Below are 25,637 nucleotides of genomic sequence, written 5' to 3'. Positions count from 1 at the left end.
TAACCTGGAGACTGGCCGTTAGCTAACACTGGCGTGTCGGTGGTCAACCTGTCGCCTGTTTTGCAATTCTAAAACTATTTGAGAGGCGGCTGTACAAACCGCCCTCCAAATGTTTGGGTCTTTACACATCCTCCGAACTAGGTTGTCCGGAGTGGTGTCTGGCCCGCTCACTACCATCATGTCGCTCCGCGCATGCACAAAACGAGGGCACACGAAGAAGACATGCTCAGCAGTTTCTTCCGCATCCGCGCACTCGGGACACATGGGGGACCCCGCATGCCCGAATCTGTGTAGATACTGCCTGAAGCAACCATGACCTGACAGAATCTGTGTCAAGTGGAAGTTAACTTCTCCATGGCGCCTCCCGACCCATCCGGATACGTCCGGAATAAGTCGATGCGTCCATCTACCCTTTGCGGAATTGGACCATTCCTGCTGCCATCTGATCATCGAGAATGACCTTCTGGTGCCTCGTATACCCCTTGTGTCACGTTGATCGAAGCATTCTACGCCCTCCTTAATGGCTATGCTGATAGGCATCATGCCGGACAGGACGCAGATTGCGTCGTATGACACTGTACGGTACGCGCTCACAACCCTCAGGCACATGAGCCTGTAGGTACTTTCCAGTTTTTGTCGATGACTGTTGGTACCTAACGCTTTGGACCACGCTGGCCCACCATACCTAAGTATGGACGAAACCACGCTGGCAAGAAGTTTACGCTTGCTGCCATATACCGCTGAGCTATTGGACATCATTCGAGATAGTCCTGCAGCGGCCGTTGAAGCCCTCTTACAGGCATAGTCGACGTGACTCTTAAATGTGAGCTTATCGTCAACCATAACCCCCAAGAGCTTCAAGGAACGCCTTGAGGTAATGGTGCAGTCACCGACTCTGACCACCGCCTGTTGCTCTAATTTGCGGTTGTTCACAACCGTAACCTCCGTTTTATGGTGCGCTAACTCCAGTTTCCTAGAGTGCATCCAGTCCTCGACCTTGCGTATGCAGTGCGCGGCCGTCAACTCGACCTCTTCGATCGACTCGCCGTAGACCTCTAGCGTGATGTCGTCTGCGAAACCGACCCATAAAGTGCTTGGCGTCCCGTTTTCCAGTACATACCAAGCACTTGGGAGGCTCCCCGCAGTCTTTAGCTTTATGGCCAGCACCACCACAACGCCTACATAACTGGCTCCTATCGGGCCCCTTGCAGGTCCAGGACTTGTGTCCTCCCTCGAAACACCTGAAGCAAACGTCCGGCTGCTGGAGTATGCTCAGGGGACATACTGACCAGCCAACCTTAAGTTTGGCTGTCTTCAGGGCCAGAGTTGCATCGGCCGATGCAAGCCGGAAAGTGGCCACCTGGGTCCCCGCTGGACCCTTTCGGAGGCGAATTACCTCAGTGGCTACTTCCACTCCGCACTTCTCCTTGAGGGCCTGTGCAATATCGCACCTCTCGGTGATTTCATCCAGGTTTTTGAGCTGGAGAGTCACCTCTGAGGTGAGTGCCCGAATTTGCACATCTTTCCCGAGGACCTGCTCGGCTACCGTCTTGTAGGCAGCGCCCTTGTTTTTAGCATCCTTACGGAGCTCAAGACTCATCTCGCCGGTGCGAGAACGACGGATAGTCCGCACATCCGCTCCCAGATCCTTGAGCCTCTCATTTTCTTCAAGACTTCGGAGTACTTGGACCCCTCCGTCTTGAGTATGAGGGCGTCGCCCCTGCTTCGCGCCTTCTTTCCCATTTTTGGACGATTTGTCGCCTTCTCGTCGTTGCGCTTGCTGTCTTTTTGGCGCTTCCTTCCTCCCACGGTAACCCAAGGGTTTCCCGTAGCTGCCACTTCGGCAGACTTTTCGGCGGACTTGGAGGCCGTTGGTGTGCTATCTCGCGGGCTTAGCACAACCAACCGTTTCTTGCTGTTCTCGGGGGCTTCCCCCGGAGACTGCCTTGCTCTTTTTGCGGCTGACCCGGAGGCGCAAACCGCTGCAAACATGCAGGTGTCCGTTTGGACCGACTTCGTCGCCCTTCCGGTCACCTCCGTTGCATTCTTCTCTGCAGCCACCGCTCTTGCCTTGAGCTCGGCGTGCTTCTTCTTCGCAGCATCGACGGAGGACCGAAGCATGTAGAGAGCCTGCTTCAGGTACTTCGTCGTGTTGGTGCGACTTTTCGCAAACTCGATTATGGCATCGAGCTGCTCCGACAGCGCTACTACCTTCGGTAGCGTGTCTCGCTGTCTTCCGACCGCCTTTATCAACAGTGGACCAGCCACTGCGATGTCTTGCGTCGATCCGGTAGGCGTACTGCCTTTGCCGTCTTCGCAGGCGTCCTTTACTGCATCCATCTCCGCCTTTCTCGGCGGAGACCTCTGGATGCCTCCTCGTGCAAACGGGTTTTTCAACCCATCTGCGCCCAATTGTTGATCTTCATTATTACTGTTCATTTTTGTTAAGTGGGTCCCCCTTCCAGCCGCTATCCTTATCCATACTGGAGTGGTCGCCTATCTGGTCCCATGGTAGTCTATGCCGAAGCAGTGAGGCCATGGCTAGGGGCGGCTGCCATAGCGCCTTATGAGCAACTATGACACCCCCGACCGGCGCAAGTCAGGAAAGGACATCTGATCCCACTCCTGCCCGGTTCCCACCGGGCAATGAATTTGGAACGTACTGGAAGGCCTGCCAGGTTTTACGGGACGGAGACCCCTGCACCGGTTGTTGTCTCGCCGTTTCAAGCCGTTGTCACACGACCTTACTAAGGGAGCTCGGCGCAGGTGCCAGCCCAGAATCGTGGTACGAAAACGAAATCCGACTCTTATCATATGGCGTTGCGACCAGTTACCGTAATTGGGAACTTACTGGCATCAATCCCAATGGGCGAATTAGTGCATTTGGGTGGTGGGAGCGGCACTATTCGCTCCGTCAGAGCTGCTTCCGGATAATGTGGCTTTTGTGAGAATTCGGCGGCCCAATGCCTGGGTCTCACCACAACCTAGGCTAGCTCTCGCTGATGGTCCGGGACTGCGTTCTTGCAGTTAGCACTTCCGTGGCCTACGGTTATCGCCAAATACCGACCCGTGGTGGCATACAGCTCTGCCAAATATATATATATATATATATATATATATATATATATATATATATATATATATATATATATATATATATATATATATATATATATATATATATATATATATATATATAAATATATATTAATATATATATATATATATATATATATATATATATATATATATATATATATATATATATATATATATATATATATATATATATATATATATATATATATATATATATATATATATATATATATATATATATATATATATATATATATATATATATATATATATATATATATATATATATATATATATATATATATATATATATATATATATATATATATTTGGCAGAGCTGTATGCCACCACGGGTCGGTATTTGGCGATTACCGTAGGCCACGGAAGTGCTAACTGCAAGAACGCAGTCCCGGACCATCAGCGAGAGCTAGCCTAGGTTGTGGTGAGACCCAGGCATTGGGCCGCCGAATTCTCACAAAAGCCACATTATCCGGACGCAGCTCTGACGGAGCGAATAGTGCCGCTCCCACCACCCAAATGCACTAATTCGCCCATTGGGATTGATGCCAGTAAGTTCCCAATTACGGTAACTGGTCGCAACGCCATATGATAAGAGTCGGATTTCGTTTTCGTACCACGATTCTGGGCTGGCACCTGCGCCGAGCTCCCTTAGTAAGGTCGTGTGACAACGGCTTGAAACGGCGAGACAACAACCGGTGCAGGGGTCTCCGTCCCGTAAAACCTGGCAGGCCTTCCAGTACGTTCCAAATTCATTGCCCGGTGGGAACCGGGCAGGAGTGGGATCAGATGTCCTTTCCTGACTTGCGCCGGTCGGGGGTGTCATAGTTGCTCATAAGGCGCTATGGCAGCCGCCCCTAGCCATGGCCTCACTGCTTCGGCATAGACTACCATGGGACCAGATAGGCGACCACTCCAGTATGGATACGGATAGCGGCTGGAAGGGGGACCCACTTAACAAAAATGAACAGTAATAATGAAGATCAACAATTGGGCGCAGATGGGTTGAAAAACCCGTTTGCACGAGGAGGCATCCAGAGGTCTCCGCCGAGAAAGGCGGAGATGGATGCAGTAAAGGACGCCTGCGAAGACGGCAAAGGCAGTACGCCTACCGGATCGACGCAAGACATCGCAGTGGCTGGTCCACTGTTGATAAAGGCGGTCGGAAGACAGCGAGACACGCTACCGAAGGTAGTAGCGCTGTCGGAGCAGCTCGATGCCATAATCGAGTTTGCGGAAAGTCGCACCAACACGACGAAGTACCTGAAGCAGGCTCTCTACATGCTTCGGTCCTCCGTCGATGCTGCGAAGAAGGAGCACGCCGAGCTCAAGGCAAGAGCGGTGGCTGCAGAGAAGAATGCAACGGAGGTGACCGGAAGGGCGACGAAGTCGGTCCAAACGGACACCTGCATGTTTGCAGCGGTTTGCGCCTCCGGGTCAGCCGCAAAAAGAGCAAGGCAGTCTCCGGGGGAAGCCCCCGAGAACAGCAAGAAACGGTTGGTTGTGCTAAGCCCGCGAGATAGCACACCAACGGCCTCCAAGTCCGCCGAAAAGTCTGCCGAAGTGGCAGCTACGGGAAACCCTTGGGTTACCGTGGGAGGAAGGAAGCGCCAAAAAGACAGCAAGCGCAACGACGAGAAGGCGACAAATCGTCCAAAAATGGGAAAGAAGGCGCGAAGCAGGGGCGACGCCCTCATACTCAAGATGGAGGGGTCCAAGTACTCCGAAGTCTTGAAGAAAATGAGAGGCGAAACCCAGCTCAAGGATCTGGGAGCGGATGTGCGGACCATCCGTCGTTCTCGCACCGGCGAGATGATTCTTGAGCTCCGTAAGGATGCTAAAAACAAGGGCGCTGCCTACAAGACGGTAGCCGAGCAGGTCCTCGGGAAAGATGTGCAAATTCGGGCACTCACCTCAGAGGTGACTCTCCAGCTCAAAAACCTGGATGAAATCACCGAGAGGTGCGATATTGCACAGGCCCTCAAGGAGAAGTGCGGAGTGGAAGTAGCCACTGAGGTAATTCGCCTCCGAAAGGGTCCAGCGGGAACCCAGGTGGCCACTTTCCGGCTTGCATCGGCCGATGCAACTCTGGCCCTGAAGACAGCCAAACTTAAGGTTGGCTGGTCAGTATGTCCCCTGAGCATACTCCAGCAGCCGGACGTTTGCTTCAGGTGTTTCGAGGGAGGACACAAGTCCTGGACCTGCAAGGGGCCCGATAGGAGCCAGTTATGTAGGCGTTGTGGTGGTGCTGGCCATAAAGCTAAAGACTGCGGGGAGCCTCCCAAGTGCTTGGTATGTACTGGAAAACGGGACGCCAAGCACTTTATGGGAGGCCCACGGTGCCCAGCCGGTAAGGCGGCCACGAAACCACGGGCGTGAGGGTGACACAATTGAACCTGAACCATTGCTATGCGGCACAGCAGCTGCTATACCAAGCAGCGTCTGAGTCGCGGTCGGACATCGCAATCGTATCGGACCCCTACTGCATTCCTCCCGGAAACGGTAATTGGGTTGCAGATAAGTCCAGTACGGCGGCCATATGCACGACCAGCAAGTTCCCGGTTCAGGAGGTTGTGTCAACCTCAAATGAAGGATACGCGGTTGCCAAGGTGGACGGAGTGTTCTACTGCAGTTGTTATGCTCCGCCGCGTTGGTCTATCGAAAGGTTCACCCAGATGGTCGATTTGTTATCTATGGAGCTGACGGGACTAACACCCTTAGTAGTGGCGGGCGACTTCAACGCTTGGGCTGTTGAGTGGGGAAGCCGCCACACGAACCGGAGGGGTCAGATCTTGTTGGAAGCTTTGGCAAAGCTCAACCTAGATCTGGCCAACGTTGGAACCAAGTGTACATTCAGCAGAAATGGTGCGGAGTCGATCATCGACGTGACGTTCTCCAGCCCAGGACTGATCGTGAACTGGAGGGTAGACGATGGCTACACCTATAGTGACCACCAGTCGGTCTGCTATAGCGTAGTCCAGAATGCGAGGCGGCAGGCGACGGGTAGAGCCAATACTCCGACCGTCCGCGGGTGGAAGACATCGCATTTCGATGCCGAGGTATTTGCAAAAGCAATGAGAAGAGAGCGCGAGGGGGGCAGTTGGCTCCGCCCGAGTGCTGACCAATTAGTTGCCACATTATCGCGGGCGTGCGACGCCACCATGCCTAGGACCCGCCAACCTAGGAATGGTAAGTCACCGGTATACTGGTGGACCGACGCGATAGCGGACCTCCGTAGCGCGTGCCTCCGTGCAAGACGGATGTTGCAACGTGCACGTACCGATGCACAGAGGGTAGAGCGCCGTGTAGTATTCGGATCTGCAAGATCGGCGCTTAAAAGTGAGATAAAGGCGAGCAAAAGGGCCTGCTTCGATAGGCTATGCGCGAGTGCCAATACGAATCCGTGGGGCAACGCCTACAGAGTCGTAATGGCGAAGACCAAAGGCGTGTTGGCGCCTGCAGAGCGATCACCAGCGATGCTGGAGCGTATCATCGAGGGACTCTTTCCACGACACGAGCCAAATCCTTGGCCTCCGGTTGCTGAGTCTCACGTCCGACGTTCCAGTATCTCAGACACAGACCAGGGATGGTCGGCCAACCTGCCGGGCATCCAATCCGTGAGAGACGGCAGCCGTGCAGAGGTTGTGGAGGAGGTAAGGGTTACGAATGAGGAACTCATCGTGATCGCCAACTCCCTAAAGGTGAGCAAGGCACCGGGACCGGATGGAATCCCCGGCCATCAGGACGGCCATGAAAGTGGCCCCCGATCTATTTCGAGCAGTCATGCAGAAGTGCCTGGATGACTGCCTCTTTCCGGACAGGTGGAAGCGACAGAGATTGGTGCTGTTGCCGAAGGCTGGGAAACCGCCAGGGGACCCATCGGCATACAGACCTATCTGTCTGCTGGACACTACGGGCAAGGTGCTTGAGAGGATTATCCTCAACAGACTGGTGAAGTACACAGAGGGTGTAAACGGTCTGGCAAGTAACCAGTTCGGCTTCCGGAAAGGTAGATCCACGCTGGATGCTATTCTCTCTGTCACCAAGACGGCAGAGGTAGCACTCCAGCGTAAGAGTTGGGGCATTCGCTATTGCGCAATCGTCACGCTTGACGTGAAGAATGCATTCAATAGCGCCAGTTGGGACTCCATAGCGCTCGCGCTTAGGAGCATCCACGTACCGGTGTCGTTGTACAAGATTTTGGAAAATTATTTCCAGAATCGGGTACTAGTTTACAACACGGAGGAGGGTCAGAAGTGCGTCCCAATCACCGCAGGGGTACCGCAAGGTTCCATCCTGGGCCCGGTGTTGTGGAATGTCATGTATGACGGGGTGTTGAAACTAAAGTTCCCTGTAGGGGTTGTGATCGTCGGTTTCGCAGACGACATCACGCTAGAGGTCTACGGCGAGTCGATCGAAGAGGTCGAGTTGACGGCCGCGCACTGCATACGCAAGGTCGAAGACTGGATGCACTCTAGGAAACTGGAGTTAGCGCACCATAAAACGGAGGTTACGGTTGTGAACAACCGCAAATTAGAGCAACAGGCGGTGGTCAGAGTCGGTGACTGCACCATTACCTCAAGGCGTTCCTTGAAGCTCTTGGGGGTTATGGTTGACGATAAGCTCACATTTAAGAGTCACGTCGACTATGCCTGTAAGAGGGCTTCAACGGCCGCTGCAGGGCTATCTCGAATGATGTCCAATAGCTCAGCGGTATATGGCAGCAAGCGTAAACTTCTTGCCAGCGTGGTTTCGTCCATACTTAGGTATGGTGGGCCAGCGTGGTCCAAAGCGTTAGGTACCAACAGTCATCGTCGAAAACTGGAAAGTACCTACAGGCTCATGTGCCTGAGGGTTGTGAGCGCGTACCGTACAGTGTCATACGACGCAATCTGCGTCCTGTCCGGCATGATGCCTATCAGCATAGCCATTAAGGAGGACGTAGAATGCTTCGATCAACGTGACACAAGGGGTATACGAGGCACCAGAAGGTCATTCTCGATGATCAGATGGCAGCAGGAATGGTCCAATTCCGCAAAGGGTAGATGGACGCATCGACTTATTCCGGACGTATCCGGATGGGTCGGGAGGCGCCATGGAGAAGTTAACTTCCACTTGACACAGATTCTGTCAGGTCATGGTTGCTTCAGGCAGTATCTACACAGATTCGGGCATGCGGGGTCCCCCATGTGTCCCGAGTGCGCGGATGCGGAAGAAACTGCTGAGCATGTCTTCTTCGTGTGCCCTCGTTTTGTGCATGCGCGGAGCGACATGATGGTAGTGAGCGGGCCAGACACCACTCCGGACAACCTAGTTCGGAGGATGTGTAAAGACCCAAACATTTGGAGGGCGGTTTGTACAGCCACCTCTCAAATAGTTTTAGAATTGCAAAACAGGCGACAGGTTGACCACCGACACGCCAGTGTTAGCTAACGGCCAGTCTCCAGGTTAGTTAGCTAAGTTAGCAAAGAGATCTATAGAACCAAGAGGGTGCACAGAGCACAAAAGCCGCTCCCCGAAGCAATACCTAGCGGTGGTCCCGGGGAGTATTATGGGCTGGAGACTGGAGGGGTTTTAGTGGGTCCGGTCACTGATTCAAACCAACCCCACACTCCCTGAGGTTGGTCACCTCAGGGGTTTGGATGCAAATTTCCCCTCCACCTGAAACAAAAAAAGAAAAAAAAAAAAGCTCTGCCAAATATATATATATATATATATATATATATATATATATATATATATATATATATATATATATATATATATATATATATATATATATATATATATATATATATATATATATATATATATATATATATATATATATATATATATATATATATATATATATATATATATATATATATATATTAGGGTGGGGAAAGATGATCAATTTTCCAGAACCAAGTTTTTTTGGTTCCTTTTGGGGCCCCACACAACCCTAAACTTACCGGGAGTCGATTGGTTTTGTCTCCGCTTGGCGCATTGCATTTCAAATTTGTAGAAAAATTAATATGGGAAGACCTACTTTTTTGCATTTCCTTTTCTAGAGAGCTCAATAATGCTCTAATAATGCACTACATTATGTTAAAGTATAGTATTTTAGATGCCGAACAACTTTGCAGAAGACACTGAAGAGCTAGGATGTCCCTAAAAAGAGCTATAGCTGTTCAAAGTTGAGTATGTCGATTTAAATGCAGAAAATCTTGTTTTCTGCCAACATTACCAATGCACCGGTGTCAGTAGGATTCCCATCAGAAGTAACCTATCGCAACGAGTTTATACACTCAACTGGATCAAGCAAACAAATTTAGGTCAATACTCTAGTCGTAGGTAGAGTCTACAACGTGTTTCAGAGGTTACTTCAGATGGGAATCTGACTAACGCCGGTACACTGGCAGTGTTGGCAGAAAAAATGATTTGCAACATAAATTTTGACACAATCAACTTTGAACAGCTCTAGTATTTTTTTGGGACACCCTATCTCTTTAGTGTCTTCGGTCAAGTTGTTAGGCATCAAAAAACCTAACATCTGAAGTCATTAAACCTATGGTTTGGGCTATTTTGAGCTCTTTAGAATAGAAAATGCAAAAAAATTTGTTTTTCTATACAAATCTCCATATAAATTTGAAATGCAATGCGCCAAGCGAAGACAAAACCAATCGACTTCCGAGAAATTTAGGATTGTTTGGGGCCCCGAATAAAACAAAAAAAAACTGGTTCTGGCTTTCTGCTATCAAGTTTCGGTTTTTCCATATAACGATTCCCCACCCTAATATATATTTCCAGTTTATTTCATGAAGAATTTTACATTGGCTGTACATCTACTGAATTGTAGCTGAACAAGCGCTCCAGCATCTGTATCATATCCCTTGAACACGATAGAACACGTTTTGTCAAAGTGACTGTCCTCTGTATTGGTCGATTTTATACAAGGCTCTGTAGAATTTTAATATTAGTGGGTACGGCTAGCCGTGCTGCAAAAACTATCATTATTTTTCTTTTGCACTGTTTGTTTCTGTTTACGAAGTGGATAAACTCGCAATGATTTCTACAATTTCTACAATTAGGGATACAAATGCTGAAGCGCTTTTTCAGCTACAATTCAGTATATATACAGCCAATGTAAAACTGTTCATGAAATAAACTGGAAATATATGTACGGGTTAAATTGATTCGTATGCATGTATGTCAAGATAGACGAATCGGCAACGTGTTCTACCAGGAACGTCATGAGCATGAGTTTGAGATTCGAGATTTTTTTTGTTTTAAATTGGAATTGGAGAATTGGATACTAAAAAGGTAATTTGCACAAACAATAATAGAAAAATAAGCGATGAAAAATACACACAGAAGTGCAAAAAATCGAAAGATTTAGATGTGTTCGAATCGCCTAAACAATAAAAAAATTGTCTAATTTAAACGAATATATATTTTGAATTATATTTATCGTAGCTGTAATAAAACTGAAAAAGCACTTTTCCAGAAAGACAGAATTTACAATTTTAGCAATGGAATTGTCATATACGCGCTTATTAAAACTAAAAGCTAGCTACTGTTGACTGTAAAACAGTTTTTCTACAAGCTGTACAAAGAATGAATAATCGCTTCTACAGAATCGATCAGCATGTATAAAAGTTGTTCAAATGACTGAGTTATTTCTTATTAAGCCCGTCTTCGGCTATTCAGGAAGTCGAATGTAACAGGTAGCTGATTTAGTTTTACAAAACCGACTGATTAAAAGCTGATTAAACACATAGAAATGCATTATTCGACCCATGTTCAGCCGTCAGCTGAATAAGATTAGTTATAAAAGCGCTTATTTAGCTAAAAAATGTTTCTTGGGAAGTATCAAGAAGCGTTTCTTCAACCAGTTCGTTCGGTGTTTGATTAATGTTGTCTAATAGCTGTTTTTAAAATCGAAATAGCGCTTAACCAGCCAACAATTAAATAATGGCGTGGAGTATTTTACAAGCTTTTTAAACCTGAATTTATTGCTTGTTCAGCTGATGAACCAACCTGAGCGTTGTAGCAATCCATTTCACCTGTATGCAGACTTTATTCAGCTATTTTAAAATTATTAGCTTTTTTATTCAGCCCAATTGTTTGTTGGGTTTTCTATATTTATTTATTTATTTTTATTTAGTTTCATGAAAATCCCTGGAATTTTCGCATTAATTGACATTAATCTGACCGGTGGTCCACTAAAGGACGTGGTCCATCCAAGGTAGTTTTACCCTTTATAAGTTACGAATCAGGAGAAGGGTTCAATATTTAATCAATAGCAACTCATCCATGCGACGGGTACGGTAAGCGTCAAAATATAGAACATTCAATCATAATAAGATGAATCAATCGTGCCACATCTCTTTTTGCACCATTGAGTTAACTACACAGCATATAGCGCAAAATACTGGAACAAAGTGGCGTTTCTAGACTGAAAGGACGAACAGGCAAGTGTCGCAGATGTAAGCTGGATTTAGGATTTGAAGACCAAGAAAAAAAACTTTGGATAATTCAATCATTTTCTCTGGACTTTTACTCGGAAATTCACAGTTTCCTGAATTAGATGAGAGTTTAAAAGTTTTCTGCTCTTTTAAATTTTAGTGTTCTGTTTCCTTAGTTCAGTTCTCTATTTATCTTCCCAGGTTAATATCATTTTAATCGTACGCTCTCTTAATTTTTAAATTTCCAAATCTAAATTTGATTATATTTTTTCTAATTTGCTGTTTTTTCAGGTTTTGGAAGTTTTTTATCTTCTTATTTTATGCATTTTGCTCGTTTTCTTGATTTGCTCCAGAATTTTGTGGCTTCTCCTTATTTTAGTTTTCCTATTTGTTTTGCTCAACTTTTCAACTATTTTAATTTCTTAGTTTTTCAATTTTTCAACTCTATAATTTTTTTTTTCTTTTTTGTGCACCTTTAAGAATACATAGTGTTAAAATCCGAACGAAAATGCTAGAATTGAATTACTCAGTCAGCTCCAACTTAGCCCTCCACAGACATAAGAAAAAAATAGGAGAAAAGCAATAACGTTGCGTTATTTCAGCATAATTCCATAAATCAAACCGTACGTTCTTGAGTGCGGATTTGATAACCGATTTGGCACACGGCAAATTGAAGTCACCTTTCACTACGGTATCGCATTGTAAGGTTAATTACCGTGGACTGGTGTGCAATGGCGTGGTAAATTATGTCTTGTCTTGACAGGTATCGCACACTGCGCGAATTCAGTTCGGGATGGTGTGTGCTAGTAAGAATTTCCTTCTCGTTTTGTGCTGGCGGCTAAAGCACCCGACATCGACGTGTATAATAAACTCCATAATTGATCTGTCAGTTTGCTGGTTATTAGATTATGTAGGAGCACAGTTATTCAGGTGTAAAGAGTGAGCTTCCAATGAATCTTGACTAATCAATAAAAGTCATTCAGCTTGTCACCTGTGACTGAAGCTGCCAAAAGCCATTTTCGTTCTTTATTGCATCGCAGTCACGTGCGTTTTCTTGACATTCGCCTTTCACGTCAAGAATCTGTCTGTTTCTAAAGGTAGCAGAAAAAAAAAACGTACAGATTTGTCGTTCAGTTGGGAATTTGAAGTTTCGCTTTAATGGTGTATTACTGAACAAACATAAATTTTGTGCTGTGGTAATAAACCTAGTCGAATATGTGAGACAATCAATCGCAGAAGGAAGTAAACACAACGAGTGTAAATTTTATTCACTTTGAAGTTCCATCTCATTGAATTTAATGTTCATTTAGCGATCAATACCCTTCACAGAAGAGTTCTCAAACGAAATGATAGACATGCGGAATTGGAGTGTAGAATCACTACTGTGATTGATAATAAAAGATTAATTAGGGTAAACAGGTATAATACGCCCCCCCTAAGGAACATCGTCAATATTGTAGCTATGTTTATCACAAACAACAAATCTTTCATGCAGTTGGATACACTATTTAGTTCGTAATGCACTGCTATAATTTTGTTTTGAAATTACTGTTACACAAAAACGCCATAATTTTATTAAAAAATATGACTAAATTGCAAGCTTTCCAATCTACCGGGGCAAAACGCCCCAGATGCAGTATAATATGCCCCATGCAGTAGCTTCGTATGCCAGCTCAGCATGCGAAGTGAAACAGCGCTTGAAGTCTCAGAAGCAAACGCTAAAGCAATGAACAAATCAGCCGGGCTAGCGGTGGGGCATATTGCCCGGGAGCTGCAGTGTAGCAGAAAGCATTGAATACTTAAGCAAATTATACAATTTTTATCGTTTCTTCACTAGATACAGCTGCTTAGACGTTCATTTGAGATTTATAAGTACAAAAACCAGGTAATAAACTTTATACATTAGTGAAAAAACGTTACGGAAACGCTGCAAGAAATTAGATCTGAAGCAGCTCAAATCAAAATTGATTTTTATTTATTTTTTGCTGCTAGTGACAATTATCAAACTTGCACAGAAGGTAGGTCCTATGACCCGCTAAGGATTCCCAATAGTCTCATGTCTTATTTTTTGTGTGTTTCCGAATAAAAGGACAGGGGCGTTATGCCCCGGGGGGGCGTTTTATACATATATACGATCGAAATCTCTATCCAATTGTACGTGACTAAGATGGGCAAAAAATCACACAATTCCAGTGAAGAGCTCTCACCCGACTGACCTTGAATGATAATGTTTGAGCTTTTCGATTCTATCTTCCTTGACTGCATAGACATGCTTGGGAGGAGTTTACAATGAACGAAAACGATGGAGAAATTTGTTACAACATGAATGAAAAGCTCAGATGAACAACGAAAGAAGAAGCTGTCGGGGGAGTAAAAGTTGGAACTGATAAGTTAAGTTATGTTTCCCTTCTTTGCACAATAAACCACTGCCGATGGGAGAACGAGAACCCACTTTCAATGAGTTCTCGGTCAAGGTCTTCGGGGCTGACACACAACTTTGCAAACAATTTTGCATTTTGAACGCTACTTGTTTTTCAAAATACATCGAAGCATTATTTTTCTCGGATGGTTTTCATCAAAGGGGTTATATTTGAAGCTGAACTTTTGTGTAAGCAATCCAAATCCATTCAAAATCCAATCCAAATCCAATCCAAATCCAATCCAAATCCAATCCACATCCAATCCAAATCCAATCCAAATCCAATCCAAATCCAATCCAAATCCAATCCAAATCCAATCCAAATCCAATCCAAATCCAATCCAAATCCATTCCAAATCCAATCCATATTCAATCCAAATCCAATCCAAATCCAATCCAAATCTACTCCAAATCCAATCCAAATCCAACCCAAATCCAATCCAAATCCCATCCAAATCCAATCCAAATCCAATCCAAATCCAATCCAAATCCAATCCAAATCCAATCCAAATCCAATCCAAATCCAATCCAAATTCAATCCAAATCCAATCCAAATCCAATCCAAATCCAATCAGAATCCAATCCAAATCCAATCCAAATCCAATCCAAATCCAATCCAAATCCAATCCAAATCCAATCCAAATCCAATCCAAATCCAATCCAAATCCAATCCAAATCCAATCCAAATCCAATCCAAATCCAATCCAAATCCAATCCAAAACCAATCCAAATCCAATCCAAATCCAATCCAAATCCAATCCAAATCCAATCCAAATCCAATCCAAATCCAATCCAAATCCAATTCAAATTCAATCCAAATCCAATCCAAATTCAATCCAAACCCAATCCAAATCCAATCCAAATCCAATCCAAATCCAATCAAAATCCAATCCAAATCCAATCCAAATCCAATCCAAATCCAATCCAATTACACACCAAATCCAATCCAAATCCCAATCCAATCCAAATCCAATCCAAATCCAATCCAAATCCAATCCAAATCCAATCAAAATCCAATCCAAATACGCACCAAATCCAATCCAAATCCAATCCAAATCCAATCCAAATCCCATCCAAATCCAATCCAAATCCAATCCAAATCCAATCCAAATCCAATCCAAATCCAATCCAAATCCAATCCAAATCCAATCCAATTCCAATCCAAATCCAATCCAAATCCAATCCAAATTCAATCCAAATCCAATTCAAATTCAATCCAAATTCAATCAAAATTCAATCAAAATCCAACTCAAATCCAATTCAAATCCAATCCAAATCCAATCCAAATCCAATCCAAATCCAATCCAAATCCAATCCAAATCCAATCCAAATCCAATCTAAATCCAATCCAAATCCAATCCAAATCCAAATCCAATCCAAATCCAATCCAAATCCAATCCAAATCCAAATTCCAAATCCAAATTCCAAATTCAATCCAAATCCAATCCAAATCCAATCCAAAACCAATCCAAATCCAAACCAAATCCAATCCAAATCCAATCCAATTCCAATCCAAATCCAATTCAAATCAAATCCAAATCCAATCCAAATCCAATCCAAAACCAATCCAAATCCAATCCAAATCCAATCCAAATCCAATCCAAATCCAATCCAAGTCCAATCCAAATCCAATCCAAATCCAATCCAAATCCAATCCAAATCCAATCCAAATTCAATCCAAATCCAATCCAAATCCAATCCAAATTCAATCCAAATCCAATACAAATCCAATCCAAATCCAATCAAAATCCAATCCAAATCAGATCCAAATCCAATCCAAATCCAATCCAAATCCAATCCAAATCCAATCCAAATCCAATCCAAATCCAATCCAAATCCAATCCAAATCCAAACCAAATCCAATCCAAATCCAATCCAAATCCAAATCCAATCCAAATCCAATCCAAATCCAATCCAAATCCAATCCAAATCCAATCCAAATCCAATCCAAATCCAATCAAAATCCAATCCAAAGCCAATCCAAAACCAATCCAAATCCAATCTAAATCCAATCCAAATCCAATCCAAATCCAATCGAAATCCAATCCAAATCTAAACCAAATCCAATCCAAATCCATTTCAAATCCAATCCAAATCCAATCCAAATCCAATCCAAATTCAACCTAAATCCAATCCAAATCCAATTCATATCTAACCCAAATCCAATTTAAATCCAATCCAAATCCAATCCAAATCCAATCCAAATCCATTCCAAATCCAAATCCAATCCAAATCCAATCCAAAATCCAATTCAAATCCAATCCAAATCTAATCCAAATCCAATCCAAAACCAATCCAAATCCAATCCAAATCCAATCAAAATCCAATCCAATTCCAATCCAAATTCAATCCAAATCCAATCCAAAACAAATCAAAATCCAATCCAAATCCAATCCAAATCCAATCCAAATCCAATCCAAATCCAATCCAAATCCAATCCAAATCCAATCCAAGTCCAATCCAAATCCAATCCAAATCCAATCCAAATCCAACCCAAATCTAATCCAAATCCAATGCAAATCCATTTAAAATCCAATCGAAATCCAATCCAAATCCAATCTGAATCCAATCTAAATCCAATCCAAATCCAATCCAAATCCAATCCAAATCCATCCAAATCCAATCCAAATCCAATCAAAATCCAATCCAAATCCATTCAAAATTCAATCCAAATCCAATCCAAAACCAATCCAAATCCAATCCAAATTCAATCCAAATCCAATCCAAAACATATCAAAATCCAATCCAAATTCAATCGAAATCCTATCCAAATCCAATCCAAATCCATTCAAAATCCAATCCAAATCCAATCAAAATCCAATCCAAATCTAATATCCAATCCAAATTCAATCCAAACTCAATCCAAATCCAATCCAAATCCAATCCAATTACAAACCAAATCCAATCCAAATCCCAATCCAATCCAAATCCAATCCAAATCCAATCCAAATCCAATCCAAATCCAATCAAAATCCAATCCAAATACGCACCAAATCCAATCCAAATCCAATCCAAATCCCATCCAAATCTAATCCAAATCCAATCCAAATCCAATCCAAATCCAATCCAAATCCAATCCAAATCCAATCCAAATCCAATCCAAATTCAATCCAAATCCAATTCAAATTCAATCCAAATTCAATCAAAATTCAATCAAAATTCAACTCAAATCCAATTCAAATCCAATCCAAATCCAATCCAAATCCAATCCAAATCCAATCCAAATCCAATCCAAATCCAATACAAATCCAATCCAAATCCAATCCAAATCCAATCCAAATCCAAATCCAATCCAAATCAAATCCAAATCCAATCCAAATCCAAATTCCAAATCCAAATTCCAAATTCCAAATTCAATCCAAATCCAATCCAAATCCAATCCAAAACCAATCCAAAACCAATCCAAATCCAATCCAAATCCAATCCAAATCCAATCCAAATCCAATTCAAATCCAATCCAAATCCAATCCAAATCCAATCCAAAACCAATCCAAATCCAATCCAAATCCAATCCAAATCCAATCCAAATCCAATCCAAATCCAATCCAAATCCAATCCAAATCCAATCCAAATCCAATCCAAATCCAATCCAAATCCAATCCAAATTCAATCCAAATCCAATCCAAATCCAATCCAAATCCAATCCAAATTCAATCCAAATCCAATACAAATCCAATCCAAATCCAATCCAAATCCAATCCAAATCCAATCCAAATCCAATCCAAATCCAATCCAAATCCAATCCAAATCCAATCCAAATCCAATCCAAATCCAATCCAAATACAAACCAAATCCAATCCAAATCCAATCCAAATCCAAATCCAATCCAAATCCAATCCAAATCCAATCCAAATCCAATCCAAATCCAATCCAAATCCAATCCAAATCCAATCCAAATCCAATCCAAAGCCAATCCAAAACCAATCCAAATCCAATCTAAATCCAATCCAAATCCAATCCAAATCCAATCGAAATCAAAACCAAATCCAATCCAAATCCATTTCAAATCCAATCCAAATCCAATCCAAATCCAATCCAAATTCAACCTAAATCCAATCCAAATCCAATTCATATCTAACCCAAATCCAATTTAAATCTAATCCAAATCCAATCCAAATCCAATCCAAATCCATTCCAAATCCAAATCCAATCCAAATCCAATCCAAAATCCAATTCAAATCCAATCCAAATCTAATCCAAAATAAATCCAAAACCAATCCAAATCCAATCCAAATCCAATCAAAATCCAATCCAAATCCAATCCAAATTCAATCCAAATCCAATCCAAAACAAATCAAAATCCAATCCAAATCCAATCCAAATCCAATCCAAATCCAATCCAAATCCAATCCAAATCCAATCCAAATCCAATCCAAATCCAATCCAAGTCCAATCCAAATCCAATCCAAATCCAATCCAAATCCAACCCAAATCTAATCCAAATCCAATGCAAATCCATTTAAAATCCAATCGAAATCCAATCTGAATCCAATCTAAATCCAATCCAAATCCAATCCAAATCCAATCCAAATCCATCCAAATCCAATCCAAATCCAATCAAAATCCAATCCAAATCCATTCAAAATTCAATCCAAATCCAATCCAAATCCAATCCAAATCCAATCCAAATCCAATCCAAATTCAATCCAAATCCAATCCAAAACCAATCAAAATCCAATCCAAATTCAATCGAAATCCTATCCAAATCCAATCCAAATCCATTCAAAATCCAATCCAAATCCAATCAAAATCCAATCCAAATCTAATCCAAATTCATTATTTTTAAATTGCTTATTGTTTTATTGAATTTAAAATTTCGAAAGAGTCCCTCATGGATTGTATTGCGGCAGACAGCTAAGCTAATATCAAATTTTTGCATTTATGTAATTCACTTTATTATTGCCAAAATAAATCTCAATCATTTCACTTGATACTGAATACCGGAATCGGATTGAGTGTGACATAAAGTTTGGCCATTGTTTAAACTCTGTTAATTCAATTACGCTGAGTAGTACTAGGTTCACCTAAATTGGTTCTACACAATTGCAATCATTCGACGCATTTAATTCTAAAGCGGTTGAATACCGTCCAAAACTTTGTCCCGTCCAAAACTTTAGTTAGAGACATGACATGCTTAATGACTAAAGTTGTCATGTAAAGCAATTATCATGCGACAATTGAATCCCGAGAAACTGTCGGTTCCGACTACCAGCTGCGAAAGTTCCACTATCCACCGAATGACACAGCATGGTGATGAAGATGAAAATGTGGTATCGCCGCCCGACGATGATAGGCCATGGTAACGAGCGAGAAGAATATGACACTAAGCAAAACAAAACTAAGGAAATCGGAATGTTGCCACCACAGTACATCTATCTATCCCGTCCGGTGGCGGTGAAGCGTTGTGGCAGAGATGATGGCTGAAAGTAAATAACGAGCCTCATCATCAGTGATAATATACGCTTAATGTCACAGAGGAACGAAGCGATAAGAAATGCTGAGAAAAGGAACCGTATATTTATGGCATTTTGGCTGGGCTTCGACGGCACAACGGCAGAGAGGCTCGTTAATCGTAATATATTCGGGTGCTGTGAAGTGAAGTGCCAGTCCGCAAGAGCCGACCTAGTTTGTGGGGAGTGTTTACTTCGCATTCGAGAGCAGCCAGGCGTCTCCAGTCGATGGGGACGCTTGGCTGCCCGTTGTTGGTTACACGGGGGTGAAAAATTCACATGGAAACTCACCTCGACAGCACCCAGCTGGCGTAAATCCAGGGAACAATAACCGTCGGCAGGAACGCGAACCATACGAACATCAGATACGTGATGTCGAAGTGGGCCTGATTCTCGTACGTCTCCACCAGGGTCATCCGAGCCAACCTGCATGAATGAAAAACAGGAAGAATGAAATATATAACAACGAGCAGAAAATGCTTCACAATTTCACATTATTGGTCACTGAACTGAACATCATATCAGCGACAGGAACGGTTGTGTTTCCATTGATGAAGAAGAGCCTTTGGGCGGATGTTTGCTTTTTAAAATCAGGTCAAATACCATTTTGCGAACACAGCAGGATAGCAATATATTTTTAATATCACACCGTGAGAGTTTCCCGGAAAATTTACTTGAAAAGAGCTGCCATTTAAGCTTTAATTGTAAAGTTGGTGGTTAGAGTGTGGACAGAATACTTAAACAAGTTAAAGGAAGGGCAACAAAAGAGAGCTTCCACGCAACTAATTGTGTATTCAAAATTCGCTCGCGCCATAAAATGACAGCATCATGCATATCTTTATCCGCGATTCTGTCTAGATTGTGAACCCACTTGTCCTCACTGCCGTTCTATCACTTGCAGCCAGGAAAAGTCTGTGCCGGTGACGATGGTGGTGGCGTGTTAAATTGAATGAAAGTGAACAGCAACTGCACCCACAATATTATTAATACCCATCAGTTGTCAGTTGTCAGCTGCAGTGAGGGACAACCATTCGACGTGCGCAGCCCCCACCCGGCCAGGGTTACCAACGGCTAGTGTCTGTGAAAGAAAAGCGCATACAGCTTCATTTCAACACTTTCCCATCACCGCACTCGAAAAAATGGTACGCAGCGCAAAATGGGAGACAATTTTTGCACCGCTTCTTTGATGAAGATTCTTCAAGCATATTCCATTTCATTGGTTTAATCGGATTGTTTGTGCAACGAAGTTGTGATACCTAGGAGATAAATATCACATTACGGTATTATTAGTAACTATTAAAAACGATATGCTGTTTTTTCGAATTGAAAAAGATTTTTCTTGCGTGCAACATAGATTTTTCAGTCTCTGCTACTCGACGACGTTGATCCGCTTATGGGGAAGCATTGGCGATAAAATCCTGCCTGCTTATCAATTCCAAACAGGTCACTTGAATGCACACTGGTCAAAAGGAGTACAGGAATATTTCCGCTGGATAAATTAAAGTCGAATCACTAATATTTACAATTTACAATCTGAATGTTGATTAATAAAATAAAAGAACCGTTGCTTTTCTTTGAAAATCATTAAGATTTGAGAGAAGAGTTAATAATGATGTGAGGATGTTTAATGTAATGTACTGTACATTTGCAGTCCGTCACTGGAGGGAATTTTCCTCTCATTGCTGTCAGTTTGACCGAACGAGGTGAATCCCGGCTTAACCACGAATGTGCAATAAGATGAAAAGCTTTCACGTAGTACGGAGAAATTGCAGCATATTTTATACAGAGAATGTTCTTCCACCCACTCCAAAGTGATGATCAGTTTAAAAGAATCTTTTTATTAAAAAACCCAAGTAACATCTACATTTAATACGACGGATTATTTGTTTTCATGAAAAGTTTCTTTTTTTTTTAATTTGTGTTTGCAGGGAATTTGAAATGGTATTGAATTGCATTTTGATTGCATATGGAATAGATTTGGAATGATTTTGGATTGGATTTGCATTGGATTAGGATTAAATATGGATTGGATTTGGATTGGATTTGGATTGGATTTAGATTGGATTTGGATTGGATTTGGATTGGATTTGGATTGGATTTGGATTGGATTTGGATTGGATTTGGATTGGATTTGGATTGGATTTGGATTGGATTTGGATTGGATTTGGATTGGATTTGGATTGGATTTGGATTGGATTTGGATTGGATTTGGATTGGATTTGGATTGGATTTGGATTGGATTTGGATTGGATTTGGATTGTATTTAGATTGGATTTGGATTGGATTTGGATTGGATTTGGATTGGATTTGGATTGGATTTGGATTGGATTGGGATAGGATTTTGATTGGGTTTGAATTGAATTTGGACTGGAATTTGATTGGTTTTTGGATTGGATTTGAATTGGATTTGGATTGGATTTGGATTGGATTTGGATTGGATTTGGATTGGATTTGGATTGGATTCGGATTGGATTGGGTTTGGATTGGATTTGGATTGGATTTGGATTGGTTTTGGATTGGATTTGGATTGGACTTGGATTGGATTTGGATTGGATTTGGATTGGATTTGGATTGGATTTGGATTGGATTTGGATTGGATTTGAATTGGATTTCGATTGGATTTGGACTGGATTTTGATTGGATTCGAATTCGGTTTGGATTGGATTTGGATTTGATTCAGATTTGGATTGGATTTAGATTGGATTTGGATTGGATTTGGATTGGATTTGGATTGGGTTTGGATTGGATTTGGATTGGATTTGGATTGGATTTGGATTGGATTTGGATTGGATTTGGATTGGATTTGGATTGGATTTGGATTGGATTTGGATTGGATTTGGATTGGATTTGGATTGGATTTGGATTGGATTTGGATTGGATTTGGATTGGATTTGGATTGGATTTGGATTGGATTTGGATTGGATTTGGATTGGATTTGGATTGGATTTGGATTGGATTTGGATTGGATTTGAATTCGGTTTGGGTTGGATTTGAATTCGGTTTGGATTGGATTTGGATTTGATTCAGATTTGGATTGGATTTGGATTGAATTTGGATTGGATTTGGATTGGATTTGGATTGGATTTGGATTGGATTTGGATTGAATTTGGATTGGATTTGGATTGGGTTTGGATTGGATTTGGATTGGATTGGATTTAGATTGGATATGTATTGGATTTGGATAGAATTTGGATTGGGTTGGAATTGAATTTGGACTGGATTTTGATTGAAATTGAATTGGATTTAGATCGGCTTCGTGTTGTATTAGGTTTTAGTCGAAATTCGTTTGGATAACGATTGGATTTGTGTTGGATTCGGATCGGTTCCGTATTTTATTGGGTTTTAGTTGGTTCTCGTTTAGATAGCGATTGGATTTGGTTGGTAAAAGGATGGGCATTGGATACTACAACTCGTACCAGTTGACAAAAATTGACGCCAGTGTGGTCCAGAGCATGGTGCTTTGCCACTCCCATCCCTACCTTCACATAGTATCAACTGGAATTCCAGCAACCAAGGAAAGATCAGAGAGCCGGTGGGAATGCTTGGTTGTGAACTGACAGTAAAGGTTCCCCTTTGAGGGCAGCTATTCTGAGCGTCTGTTCTCCATGTGACGGGCGGCTTAAACAATGACTGATCCGGAGCGGACGGTTGAACTATGAAATGCGATGTCTTACCAGCTATACAAAAGATGGCATCCACATCGCGATGCAAGACTAGGCATCGTAGTAAGGCAGCATGCTTGAATAAATTCCCGATTTTTTTGCACGGTTTCTCAAAATAACACGGTTTTTCTACACGGAACGCATCGTCGTGCAAAAAAAAAAAAAATCAGGTGTATTAGAAACAACCCAGAGAGTACCGGGCAGGTTAGCTGACTCCGGCAAAGACCAGTGAAGCGCATTCAGGGCATAAATGCCGTTGAAGTTGTAGGCGGTACGTTTATCAAATCCTTGAGCTGTGAACGCTTTAGTAGTAGTGATGGAAATGTGCTACTTAAACTGAAGTTCATTATCAACGATGACTCCGAATTCTCGTATGGAGGCAAAACGTTGCAAGCTAGTAATTATTTGGGTAATGCTAACATAAGAGCTTCACAATTCACACAGCAATTTTGTCAGATTTCAAACGAAAGCACAGGTTGTTGATGGATTATATAAACATAAGCGGACCTAGAACGCTACCTTGTGGAACACCAGGTGCGATGGAGAAAATGCGGGAATGCGAGCGCCTAAATATATAGCACTCTTAATTGATCTGCTGGAAAAAATCTAGTGAACGTGATGAGACTTGTAGTAGTTGTCCGTTTCTTCATAAATCCATGTTGAAACTCGGATAACAGTGGTAGGGAACCAGTGTAGAGTTTTTTGGATTATGATAAAAAACTAAGATGGATAATTGAGTTTGATAACTTACTCGATTACATTAGCTTACTTAGCATGTAGGCATAAGGATTTTCCAAAAAAATCGATGTTAAAAATGTCGAGGTGCTCAACCGTAAATTGAAAGATAATGTTATTTATAGTATTTTTGCAGAACATGACGTCTTTTTTAGAAAATGATTTCAGGTCGCCCAAACGACGCGATGAATGCGATGCTGAACAGATCCATATAAAAAAAATAAAAAAAAAACCCTGGAAAAACAGAAGAATATATGGAAAAATGTGGGAATCGAACAGAATTTCAAAAAGTGCAAAAAAGTGGTTTTTATCTTGAAAAAGTCATTTTTCCATAAATCACGTTTAGGCAATCTGCGAACAATGTTTGAGAAAGTCTAAATGTTCAACAAAAATACTATGAATATTATGTGCCCGCTGAACTGGAGGCAGGCAGCCATGGACCGAGTTAATTGGCGGAACCACGTTATGCAGGCCATGTCTTAGGACGTAAGGCCATCTAAGCAAGCAAGCAAGCAACTATGAATAACATTGGCTTTCAATTTAGAGTCAGCGCCTTGACTTTTGCAATATAGATTTTTTTTTGGAACACTCTGGTAGGCATGTTTTTGAGTTTTTTCTCCGTTTAATTTATCAACTCCTTCTCAGTTTCTGTGACAAAATTGCGGAAGTAGAGCTTACACTCCAGGTTTGCCCAGAAACACTCGATGGAACGCAGCTGGGAGATTGGGTACTACATCAATATTCAGCTGCCCCATCGCCTCCAACGAACACTTCGAATAGTGAGCCGACGTCATGTCCTTCTGGCACGGCGTCTTCGCTTTTATGGTATTTCTTGATGAACGACGCAACTTCCGGCAGGCACGGTAAATTTCCCCGTTCACGGCTAGTCCAGAGCGAAAGAAGTGCGATTTTGACATGCCCTTTTCGCTAATTGCCAGTCACAGCGATATCTTCTCGGGGAACTTGGCTGCACCTCGGAGCTCACTGCCTTCGTGGGGAAAGAGAAATACGAAGTGCCCTGCCAGTTGTTGCCATCCAGAGATAGATAGGCCTCGTGGATCACGGTTAGAGTTCGATTGATAGAGCTGTCAAATGTTTTCTGTTGACTCGTGGGTTACTATGATTTATGCTGCATGGGTAGTTTCTTAAGTGCGTGTGAAGGTGAAAATGTACATGAAAAATAGAGAATTTTTGCATTTTTTGATGCAAAACGTCGTGGACTGATTCTTCAAAGTGTGGTTTGATTAGCTCGAGAGTATTTGATATCGGGGCGCGACATTGGTTCTGAAAATGCCGAGCCGATAAACGATAAAACCGACGACGTTAAAGAGGAGAGTGCCCACAGCACGACTTAACTCTACCATCAAGACTAGTAAACCTCACCGCGGCCAGGGGAAAGCCATTTGCAAGTTCGAACATTCGGACGAAAAACCTGAAGAAACCCCAAAGGAGAGGATGATCCCAGGATAAGATAAGGTAAGATACAGCTAAGATAGAGGCTATCAGGAAGGAGTTGCTGCAGAGTTCACTCAGAAAGATGATGGATGGATCGATGAACCTGTTGAAGTGGACCTGAACGAGCAGTGGAAGCACATAACCACACATTCACCAGATTATCTTGAGGGTACGGTCTGACGAAATTACCTACGGACTGATTGAAAGGACTCATATGCCCTATCTATAAGAAGGGATATAGACTCGACTGAAGCAACTACCCTCCGCCCTAAATTATCTTCTTCACAATTCCGCTAGTTCTTTCCCTTATCCTGTTTAATAGAAGAAGAAAGCCTTTGTTGGTGAACA

The 25,637-nt window shown here is 42.5% G+C and overlaps 1 protein-coding gene across 1 annotated transcript in view; it reads right to left on the bottom strand.

Moving 5' to 3' along the window:
• The window catches only part of LOC129724073 (uncharacterized), a 214,452-nt gene that overhangs the window by 20,883 nt on the left and 167,932 nt on the right, over positions 1-25,637 (bottom strand). Inside the window, exon 7 of the mRNA XM_055678684.1 lies at positions 19,729-19,863. Within this exon, the coding sequence (XP_055534659.1) occupies positions 19,729-19,863 (135 nt within the window). The remainder of the gene's footprint in view (positions 1-19,728; positions 19,864-25,637) is intronic.

Source organism: Wyeomyia smithii, chromosome 1, assembly GCF_029784165.1.
Source record: "Wyeomyia smithii strain HCP4-BCI-WySm-NY-G18 chromosome 1, ASM2978416v1, whole genome shotgun sequence".
Taxonomy (NCBI): Eukaryota; Metazoa; Arthropoda; class Insecta; order Diptera; family Culicidae; genus Wyeomyia; species Wyeomyia smithii.
Note: the sequence above shows the minus strand (reverse complement) of the source record. Positions and strands in the feature narration are given on the sequence as shown.